The 12,292-nt window shown below is 40.1% G+C and overlaps 1 protein-coding gene across 3 annotated transcripts in view; it reads right to left on the reverse strand.

The window, feature by feature from the left end:
- Positions 1-12,292, reverse strand: part of med1 (mediator complex subunit 1) — a 237,032-nt gene that overhangs the window by 18,789 nt on the left and 205,951 nt on the right. For all 3 annotated transcript variants that reach the window (XM_082152657.1, XM_082152655.1, XM_082152656.1), the window contains 3 exons: positions 1,294-1,495; positions 511-606; positions 314-419 (listed from right to left, as the gene is read on the reverse strand). In XM_082152657.1, the coding sequence (XP_082008783.1) occupies positions 314-419; positions 511-606; positions 1,294-1,495 (404 nt within the window). The remainder of the gene's footprint in view (positions 1-313; positions 420-510; positions 607-1,293; positions 1,496-12,292) is intronic.

A 12,292-nucleotide genomic window follows, 5' to 3' on the forward strand; every position in this document is an offset into this window, starting at 1 on the left:
AAGTATCCCTTTAAAGCAAGAGCAGAGCAACCGGACTCAACACCAATGGCCTGAATTATATCTAGGTTTTTAACTTCGGCAGTGCAAACTTGTAAATCAGCATTTTCTTCAATATAACCTTTCAAAATTAGGTTCTAACTTAATTTTGTCAATTTTAGCATTCATCATCTATATATTTTTAAAAAGCTTGCGAGGACAACTGTTTTCTTGCCACTATGCATGCTTAAACTCACATATTATAGTCATGTATGAGGAGCACAAACGCAAAAAGTCTTCGGGTAAGCATAGGTTCAATGCCATCTGTTACACCTACCTCTGAACTACTTTGGTAATGAAGTCATCAGTGCAGATCAATGCATCAGATAAACCCTTATAGAGCTTACAGGCCACCTGCATCGAATCAATCACCTCCATCACCACTGAGAGCAAAAACAGACTGAGTCAGACTTCAGAAGAGGCAACACTGATAACTTAAATGTAAACATGTAAAAGGTAAACATTTTTCCTTACCACATACAAGTGATTCATTTACAGGGTGTTGAAAGGACACACTAAAGCTTGAGTCTGTTAGTGGACACACTTCAAACTGCAGCAGTCCAGGAGTATCTGTTAAAAACATGACATTATTTGGGTTGCACAGTACATGCACTTACATGTACTTACAATATACTCGACTAAGAAAGTACTGGATAAAATAAGGTTAAGTTTAGGGTTAAGGTTACGTTTAGGGGTAGGTTCAGAGTTAGTACCTAGTTATTACCCAGTTATTGTAATTTCTATATCTATAAATAGATAGTATGTACATGGGGAACAGGACTGTAAAATAAAGTGTATTCTAAGCTGTCATTGTTACAGTGTAAATATATACAAATACTGTATAATATTATTTTAACAACATGTACTTACTATAAGGTTAGGGTAGGATTAGGATTTGGTTGAGGGTAAGTTGCATGTAATTATGCATAATTTACAGTTATTACTATGGTAAGTACATGTAACATGTGTAACAAGGACACTGTAAAATAAAGTTTTACCATAAAGTGCTACCATTATTTGCAAAACTCTACATTTATGAGCAGAATATATAATTAACTTAGTATTACAATAGTTGATTTCAGATCTAATTTTAGCAGTGTTTAGAACAAACTCTCACCAAAGCAAATTAAAATGACAAATTTGGACTTGGACTTTTAACATTAATTATATATTACTTTCTCCCACCTCAATAAAAAATATTTTTACTAATCTACCAACTCCTACAGCCATAATTATTACGAAAAACAACACACCCACCTTCCTTAATGTAGGTCTTTTTGACGCAGCTGCTAATAAGAGTGTTGTAAGCGGCCTGGTGTCTTATAATGTCGAGGAGAGCAGGCACCTGAGCAGGATGTCTGAAGGGAATCTTGGAAACCAAAGCTCCTTGAAGACACCTCCCATCCTGTACTGGGGCACCACCATTTAGGAAATAACAATGCTGCTGGCCTGGTAAAGACTAGTTGGATAGAAAGACAAACCATTTAGAGAATCAGATGAAAATCATAATAATTATATACTTTATACGTTATATACTTTAACTATACAGGGATATACTTTTTTCCCTCTTATGTCCTGTCATAACAGGGAAAGATGTTAAACAAACTGTTAAATGTGCTGATTTTTTATTCATATATTAGATGAATCATGTTCTGTTCAGAATATATGGTAGTTGACCGTTTTCTGGACTAACTTGTTTCCTAATCAAATTTGGCGTAAAATAATTTGTCTGACCTGGGGCCATATGTATAAAACTTCTCAAAAATGCTCTTAAGAATGGACTTAAGCTTTTGACTTCAGGCCGCGTGTCCACCAAAGCGTTTTTAACTGTCGGCGTATATATAGCTGCAAGCAGCGATGACGGGCCCGAGCCGGTGGCACCGCCACCCCGGTGCCTTCAGGGTAATTGTGCACAACGGCAATATGAAGTTAAACCCGGTAAATGTAAAAGAACCATATCAAAGTTGTCTGAATACGCCACATTTACTGCATCATGCTGATATCCATGAGGTCATTTCAATTTAGATGGATTTCATGTCATGGAATGTCATATGTCACTTTGAAATTAGTGCAAAGTTATCTTTTGCAGCTCAAAAATGATTTTGTCCATAAGTACAGTATTTATCTCAAGGTCTTTTTATAGTTTTATTAATCTAATTATTAAACTAATTATATAAAACTATGTTGTCAATGCACTTCAAATATGTTAATCAAACTTATTAAAAAGACAAGGCCTAATACAGTTCCTGTCCTTAAATGCAGGCCAAAGCACAAAGCAATGGAAGGGTTGAACTCTTGTCAGAGTGTAACTGACAACTTATCATTTTTTTTGAAAGGACACGACAAAGAATTTTACTTGCCCGACTTGATTAGAATAAATTAATAAAAAGATTTTATAACATTTATTGTAAGCTGCGATAGATAGTGCACTATAAATACATTACTGACGGTAACAATGTTGTGCTTTTGAGGCTCGCAGCCTCTCGAGGAAAAACCTAAAGAAATGAGAGCAGCACTCACAAAAGAAACAAGTTACACATACTACATTGATTGAAAAAGAAACTCAAATGCGTGTTGTTTTTTTAATGGTAGTATTATTTTATACAGAATAAATGATTTATAATTCAGAGGAGAATAAAGTTAGTGTTAGTTAAAATTTTAAGGAAAACAAATATATTGATCTGAAATATAGCACATTAATTTTACATTTATTCAGGTTCAAGTACCAAACATGTACAATCTTAATTTAATTTAAAGCAAACAATAAATTTAAAAGATATGGGTTATATGCATATTTTGTAATAATAAAAAAAAAAATATCCAAAAAGACAAGGCCTACAAGATTTCTTTATCCTTTAATGCAGGCCAAAGCACACAGCAATGAAAGGGTTAAACTCTTGTCACTGTAACAAACATCCAGCGGCCCAGCCACAAACACACACACACACACACACACACACACACACACACACACACACACACACACACACACACACACACACACACACACACACACACACACACACACACACACACACACACACACACACACACACACACACACACTTTGATCATGTTTAAATATACATTTGTGCAGTTTAAAACATTGTTTAACTGCAAAAAAGATGTATCCAACCCCATTTATACATAGTATAAAACAATAGATGGGACAATAGACCTATTTTGAATAGACTCCTTCTGTTCACTTTTTGACAATACTTTAACCCCTCGCTACAGCAAAACTGTTTGAGATATTTAATATCCGTTCCTAATTTAGCATCTTCAATGTAATTTCATCATGTTGAAAAAGTTTGGTGTGAATAAAATAAACCACTTAGGCCTAAAAAAAAAAAGTTTGGTTAGTTTGGTTCCGGTTTCTGACCGACCCTGTCAATTTATGTGCGACCCAAATTTATTTTATGAGCTTGGGGAAAAAATAATACAAATTAAATAAATACACAAATAAAAAACTTTGAGGCGAACTATAATTTACGTTTTTGTACAGCACTCTTGCGATGCAAGATGCCTGTTGTCCTCCAGCAATGCTAACAAACGAGGCAGCTACAAGGTCGTTCACACATCTTTGTCGTCACTTACAAACAGAGGTGGGACAAAGTCATTGTTATGCAAGTCACAAGTAAGTCTCAAGTCTTTGCCCTCGAGTCCCGAGTCAAGTCGAGTCAAAGATGAGGCAAGTCCCGAGTCGAGTCAAAAGTCAAAGCCAACAAGTCTCAAGTCGAGTCCAAAGTCCTACCATTTTAGTTTCGAGTCATTTCAAGTCCTCTTACCACAGAAATAAAATTTATACAAATCATGTACGTCTGTAAGATTTGTATTTATTTAAACCTCTTTTTATACAATGACATTAATCAAATACAGTAAAAAACAGAAAATTTAATTTTCACAAAAAATGCTTGTATTTCAACTAGGGATGGGACGATTACCGGTTTCACTATAAACCACGATAAAATTTACTGACGGTTAGTAATATCGTTTAAAATTTAATTATCATTAAAACCGTGTTTGATTATCGCGATTTTTAGATCCTGTCCAGCCAGCAACAGTCTGACGCAGGCTCAGCGCGCAATGTTGTTGTTTTTTTATTCAAGAAGGAATAGCGGAAGGCAGTGACAGCGCTTGGGAGATTTTTCAGCCTTTTAAGAGAACCAATTCTGAGGTGTGGTCATATTTTGGCTTTAACAAAAGTCCTGAGGCAAACTTAATCGAGGATGGAAAACAATCGTTCAGACAAGATGATCACAACAATATTATCAAACTCTGTAAACAATAAATCAACTCTGATTTAATTTTCAATACAATTCTTTCTTTCTTTCTTTCTTTTATTTTGGATAGCCCCTTGAGATGTACCATCTCATTTTCAAGGGGGTCCTTTCAATCACTAATTGAAAATAACACCAAGAGCCACACATGCTCAAAACATAACAATACACAATAACACATGTAAAAAGAAAAACAGCACAAAAATAAAGACCAAACTCAACAGGACATCATTCACAGCATTTTCCCCACAAGACCCACCACCTTCCCAAATTATACAATAAATTACATGGTTTACATTGACAAAACAATAAATAAAAAAAATTATAATAAAATTAACAATAACAAGGCCTCATAGAATGTTCACATGTCATTACAGCATTCTAATGAGCCCAAGATTTACTACAAAATGAACTGAGAAAAGGAATCCTCAATTAAAACATGTGCATGGTGTCTTTAGATATGAAAATAAAGCTGATTTAAATAAATGTAAAGATGTAATAGATTTCAGTGACAGTGGGAGGTTATTCCAGTCCATAGGAGCTTTATGACAAAATGCTCTTCTCCCAATTTCCCGTCGGATTCTTGGTGTAACAAAAAATGGATGTAGCAAATGTCGTATGGGATAGGCTGAGATGTGTCTGACAAAGTATTGTTGAAGATAAGGGGGACATTTATTGGCATAATTAGTGCAATTAAAAATAAACATATACCAATGATACATTCTTCTTTCTTTAGGTTGGAGCCAATCCAATTTTTCATAGAGCGTACAGTGATGTGTCATAAATGGATACCTTAAAACAAATCTACATATGGAATTAAATAAAAGATCTAGAGCTTTGAGAGAAGTAACACTTGATGTGTGGTAAACAACATCTGCATAATCAATTAGCGGTATTAGGAGTTGCTGTGCAATACGCTTTCTTGTACCAAATGTAAAGCAATCAATTGAACGGTACAACTGACACAAGCATTGTTTAACTTTCTTTACTGTAGCTTCAATATGAGCATTAAATGATAGCTCAGTATCTAACCACAGTCCCAGGTACTTAAATGCATTTACATTTACAAGAGATCTTCCATCGTTCATGCAGATTTGTATTTCATTCGTGGTAACTTTAGATGGTCTCAGCTTAAACAACATAGTGCATGTTTTTTTCTCATTAAGAAAAAGGTTGTGCTCTCTGAGCCATTTCTGGACAATGATAAAATCTGATTGTAATGCATTTTGTACCTGGTCCTTTTGGTTATATGATGCATATAGGACCGTATCATCAGCATAAAGATGGACATTACAGGATAAACAAATACAGGACATATCATTAATATAAATAGAAAAAAGGAGTGGCCCCAGCACAGAACCTTGGGGTACACCTTTACCTATAATTATACTAGTGGAGCATGTATTTTGTAATGCAACGTATTGACGCCTACCATGTAAATAGGCATTAAACCATAATAAAGATCTTTGGCTTAAGCCAATCGAATACAATTTATCTAGGAGTAAATAATGATCCACTGTATCAAACGCTTTCGAAAAATCAATAAAGATGGCTCCAGTATATTTTCCTTCATCAAATGCTGTATATACATCATTTGTAAAGTTGAGGAGAGCTGTGGTAGTAGAGTGATTAGGTCGGAATCCAGATTGTGCTGATGATAAGATACCATGTTCTTCAATAAATTCACATAATTGCATGAAAATTAATTTCTCAAATATTTTTTGGACTGTACATATAATAGAAATAGGTCTGTAGTTATTCAAGTCATCTGGTTTTCCACCTTTGAAAACAGGCAATACCCTAGCCAGCTTCCAAATAGGTGGAAGTGAGTTTGTATTTATAGATAAATTATATAATTCTGCAAGGGGGAACATCAAGATATGTGATGCATATTTTATAAACTTGGATTCCATTCCATCAGGTCCAGCACCAGTACTCAACTTCAATTTTCCTATAGCTTGATAAACATCAATAGGTGAAATCGATTTAAAAGAAAACAGATTTTGGGGCAGGGGGTTTTTGAAAGTTGCATGTGAATATGGGGTCTCATTAGCTTGAGAGACTGCAACAAAGTGATCATTAAGAGTTTGTGAGATTATTGTGGAGTTCTGTATAATTTCATTATTGATATTCAGTTGATTAATACGCCCTATTTTGTTACGGTTAAGTAAAGTGTTAAGTTTATTCCAAAATTGTCTTGGATTCTTAAACTCTGTATTTAAGCTATTTTTATAATATTCTGACTTTGCATTCCTTATTTTAGTTTTACTACTATTCCGTAATTGTCTATATATTTCCCAATCGCTTTGATTTCTAGTTAGGCGGAATTTAGCCCAAGCAACATCTCTTCGCTTAAACAGAGCAATCAATTCTGAGTTAATCCAGGGAAGACGAGTCCCTTTTACTCTGACTGTTTTAAGTGGAGCATGCTTATTAATCACATTCATAACCTCACTGTAAAAGAAGTCCCATGCATCATTAACTGTAGGTATAAGCGAGAGGCGTTGCCAGTTAATATTGCCCATGTCATCATTAAAGAGGTTCACATCAAAATATTTACACTGTCTGAATGTTATATCTTTAGGGTGAGCTTTATACATTTTGATTTTCCACACACAATAAATTACAGAGTGATCACTTAAACAATCTGACATGACTCCGGAGGATAATATCCTTTCTGGGTTAGTTACAAGTATCCAATCTATTAATGTTGATGATTGTAAATTTACTCTGGTAGGTTTATTAATCAATTGTGATAAATTCACACTGTTAATTAAATCTCTGTCTCCTGCTGAAGATCGGTCAAGCCAATTACTGTTAAAATCACCAAGAATTATACATTCATTATTCTTTTCTAAGGAGCTTAGGGTTAACAATATATTCTTCATAGAGGCAGAGGGGGCTGAGGGCGGCCTATATATGTTTCCAATTGTCAGCAATTTATTTACATGTAATATTATATTAACAAAAACACACTCAAAATCAATTGGACCAATTTTAGGGGTAGAATGCTGAGAGCACAAATTTGAGCACACATAAGTGACCACTCCTCCTCCTCTTGATCCTCTATCAACCCTGTATAACAAATACCCATCCATTTCAACATCATTATTAGATATGCCACTATGTAGCCATGTTTCAGAGACTGTAATAATATCAGGTTTATTGTGACTTACCCAGGCTCTTAGAAGATCTATTTTAGACATAAGGCTTCTAATATTTAAATGAATTATTTTAAGACCTTTATAGGAATTTAAAGCCATCATTATTATTGGAGCTTGCCATCAGCAACAATAGGGTTAAATGGTGGGAAAAGTGGGGAGCACACTGTACATTTAGAGACAAACATAACACAGAACAAAAACAAAACATAAAAAGCAAAACAAGTGTACTGTAAAATTTCAATTTTGTGATGGAATAGATCAGACTACTTTCACAAATATATCAATGCATAACTTATATAATCCTTATTTATTTACAACAATTGTGACATATAAGCAAACGACAAACAAATTGATTTTACGTCACTCATTTACGGCAGCAAGAACTGTTTACTGCAAACAAAACAAGTGTGTTGATCATAATCATACACGCCCACATTCTCATCGAGGGGAAAATCAAAACAGGAGTCGCACAACTTACTCCATGATAACAAAAAGTTAACTCAGTGACAATCAAGTGATCAACCAGGTATTTGACTACTCACACTGACTTATAAAGAAGTTCAAATGCCATCGAAGAATTTCTCCGCATCATCGGCACTACGAAAGAGTTTTGGTTTTCCGTCCACTTCGACTTTCAGAGTGCATGGATACACAAGGGAGTACTTGCAGCCCGCTCCACGTAGTTTCTTTTTTATAGTGTCAAACTGCCTGCGTCGTTTGACCAGGTCAGCGCTGAAGTCAGGATAAATATGAATTTGCGATCCCTTGTACTGGAGCCCCTTTTTCTCCCTGGCCAGGCGCAGTATCTTTGTCTTGTCCAGGTAGTGCAGGAACTTGGCGATGATCGGTCGAGGTTTGTTTGATTTATTTGAGTTGTAAGACGGAGTACGATGAGCTCTTTCAATCACCGGAGAAATGGAGAAGTTGTCACTGCCAAGTTGACCAAGTATCAGCTGGGTCAGAAACCCAATCACGTCAACTCCTTCACTCTTCTCAGGAACATTGATGAACCGGAGATTGTTTATACGGCTCCTGTTTTCAGCCTCATCCACCTTCTCTTTTAGGTAAGCATTCTCTGCCTCCAATGTCTGCACTCTTGTTGTTAAGTCATCTACATTATCCTCATTGCTACTCACTCGCTGCTCAAGCTCAGATATTTGATCTCCAAGCGATGATAAAGCACCATGAATATTGTTGAGACTTGTCTGCAGTGGTTCGATTTTGGAGTCAATATGAGCAGTCATTTCAGCCTTGCTTTGTTGGATGGCCTCCCAAATTGTTTGTAAGGACATCTCAGCCATCTTGTAATTTGGATTCAATCAGTCAATCCTTTAGGCTGTTCAGGATATAATGGACAACAATTGGAGCTCCAAATGCTCATACAGTTGTTAAAGTGAGTTGTTATCTGTCAATTTAGGATATGCATTAAGTCATATATTCAAAAATAAGGTAGTAGCCAGAGATCCTTCAGAGGCCAACTAAGCAGTTGCGGCCATTCCGTACAATTAAAAATGGAGACGCAAGACGGCAAGTTATTTGAATGAAACGAGAGAGCGCGTCCATTGTGATACATGGTGTAACGTCTGTCAGAGAGTTTGAAGACAGTGCAAATGAACTGGTAGTTCCACGAGACTTTTATAGAGGTTTTCTCTCAGTTATAAGCACACTCTTCACATACATGTCGAAGAGCGAATGTTAAAAGGGAAAAGAAAACGTACTCGGTTACTAACGTAACCTCGGTTCTCTCTAGAAGAGGGAACGAGTACTGCGTAAGATATCTTACGCTAGGGGAAAATCCTTTTCCGCGAGATATTGAAGCCAAAAATTATCCTTAATTTTGTAATAATGCAAAACGCGTTGCAGCAGCAATGCAGACATAGGCGAGACAGCTCGCGCGCCTATTGGCTGCTCTGCGGCAACTGCAGCAGCCTATCGAGCGAGGCCTGGCGTGACGTCAGACCCAATCAGGGCACTTCGCGCCCGCTGCGTCACGTCCCGCCGAAATGGGCGTGGTCTAGGCCTATAAATATCGCTCGCAGGCAGCTATTATCTGGTTTTTCATCATCGAAGCAACCAGAACGTGTGCATGCACGGCAAGATACGCAGTACTCGTTCCCTCTTCTAGAGAGAACCGAGGTTACGTTAGTAACCGAGTACGTTCTCTTACGAGAGGTCTCTAGGGGACCCAATGTAAAACGCCGTGCATGCTGAGATCTGACACCAAAGACCCAAGGGCGAAAGCCCGGGGTACATATAGTGCACAATCACTCAGTGAACTCACAGAGAGTCCGGGAAGAAGGAGGGGTGCAGCCTCACTTTTCCACATAAAGTAGCGTCGATGGGACGCGAATTTCATCATACAGACAGGGCGGGGTACGGCCTGAACTGATGGGGAAAAATGTGGGTCTTACACAGTTTGCCCAGCTTTAAACTGTCGAACATTGAGCTGTGCTCAGCAAACGCAGCATTCTGAGCTGAACGCATCAGGTCAGATAATACTGGTAGTTTAGACCGACAGCAGCCTGGCCTGCAGGGCGGGAACCTCTAGGTTATAAAACCTTATAAATGTAGACGGGGAGGCCCAGCCTGCCGCCATACAAATATCTTACAAGGCAATCCCACTTGACCAGGCCCACGAAGAGGCCATGCCTCTCGTGGAATGCGCTCTGACACCCAAAGGGCACTGCATGCCCTTGGAGGCGTATGCCAGCGCTATAGCATCAACTATCCATCTGGATAGGCTCTGTTTCGACGCGGCTAGTCCCTTAGAACGTCCGCTAAACGAAACAAAGAGCTGTTCCGTCTGTCTGAAAACAGACGAGCGAGACACATAAGCTCGTAATGCCCTGACTGGGCAAAGGAGGCTCGCGTCTCTTTCCTCATCAGGGACCGGTAGGGCTGACAGAGAGATAATCTGCGCCCTAAACGGTGTGTTGAGGGATTTTGGAACATAACCGTGCTTAGGTTTGAGTATAACTTTTGAGTCATTGGGCCCAAACTCCATGCACGCCGCGCTCACAGAGAGCGCGTGCAGATCCCCTATGCGCTTCACTGAAGCGAGAGCCAGCAAAAACACCGTTTTGAAAGACAGGTGTTTCAAATCGATTGACTGTAAAGGCTCAAATGGCGCACCTTTCATGGCTTCCAGAACCGTAGAAAGGTCCCATACGGGGACTGAGGGAGGTCTGGGAGGATTCAGTCTCTTAGCTCCTCTAAGGAAGCGGATGACTAAATCGTTCCTTCCTATTGACTGACCAAGCGTTGTTTCTGAGAACGCTGCTATAGCCGCCACATAAACTTTGAGCGTGGAGGGGGCCCTGCCCCCATCCAACAGCTCTTGTAGGAAGGAAAGCACCTCCGTCACATCACAGTTTGTGGGTGACACACCACGGGCTGTGCACCAGCCCGAAAACACTGACCATTTCGAAGAATAGAGTCGTCTTGTAGACGGAGCTCTAGCCTGCGTGATCGTGTTTAATACTCCTTTAGGGAGTCCAACATGTACCCGTTGATGGCCCAGACATGAAGGGACCATAGTTCCGGGTGAGGATGCCAGATCGAGCCGCGGGCCTGTGAGAGGAGATCTCTCCTCACTGGTACTGGCCACGGGGCAGTACTTGCTAACTGCATCACGGCTGGGAACCAAGGTTAGTTTTTCCAGAACGGTGCTACCAGCAGTACTGAGCATCCTTCTTCCCTGATCCGTTCTATCACCTGAGGCAGGAGAGAGACGGGGGGAAAAGCATAGAGCGGGCGGCGGGGCCACACATGGGCCAGCGCGCTCCTGCTCTTGGAGAAAAAATCTTGACAGTGAGCGTTTTCTTGAGACGCAAACAGGTCCACTTCCGCTCTGCCGAATTTCTTCCACAGCAGTTGGACTGTCTGTGGGTGTAGAGACCATTCGCCTGCCGGAACATTGTTCCTGGACAGTCTGTCTGGTCCTATATTCATGATCCCTGGCACGTGCGCTGCTCTGAGCGAGCGCAGGTTGCACTGAGCCCATACCAGGAGGCGTTCTGCCAGCCTGTACAGTTTCTCGGATCTGATGCCGCCCTGGCGATTTATGTAGGACACCACAGACATGTTGTCCGAACGGACCAAGACGTGGTGACCTTTTATTTGGGGACAAAAACGCGTCAGCGCGTTGTCTACTGCCAGCATTTCGAGGCAGTTTATGTGCAGGAGCTTCTCCCGTTCTGACCACTGGCCGAAGAACGGTCTGCCCTCGAGCAGCGCTCCCCATCCCGAGGTGGACGCGTCCGTGGACACCACTTTCACCCTCGAGGAAGTCCCCAGGCTTACACCTGATTGGTACCAGTCGTTCGCTTTCCAGGGTTTCAGAGCTGTAACGCATTTCTGATTGACCCTGAGGCGAAGCAAACCGGGTGCCCACGCTTCGCGTGGGACTCGCGCTTTCAGCCAAAACTGCAGCGGGCGCATGCGGAGCAGACCCAGCTGGAGCACTGACGATGCTGAGGCCATGAGACCTAGCATCTTCTGAAATCTCTTGAGCGGGACAGACGCGCCGCAGCGAAAAGAGTTCGCTGTGCGTCGAATGTCTACCGCGCGCTGTTGTGATAGTCGCGCTATCATGGATAGTGAGTCCAGTTCTGTGCCCAGGAAAGATATTTTCTGACAGGGTGACAGGGAGCTCTTCGCCCAATTGACACTCAGACCCAAATCCTCGAGGTGATCGAGTAAAATGGTCGTGTGTTCTATGAGCACTGCGCGAGATTGCGCTAGAATCAGCCAATCGTCCAAATAGTTCAGCACTCGCATGCCTCTCATTCTGAGGGGTGCGAGCGCCGCATC

This window comes from Leuciscus leuciscus, assembly GCF_965113295.1.
Source record: "Leuciscus leuciscus genome assembly, chromosome: 21".
NCBI lineage: Eukaryota > Metazoa > Chordata > Actinopteri > Cypriniformes > Leuciscidae > Leuciscus > Leuciscus leuciscus.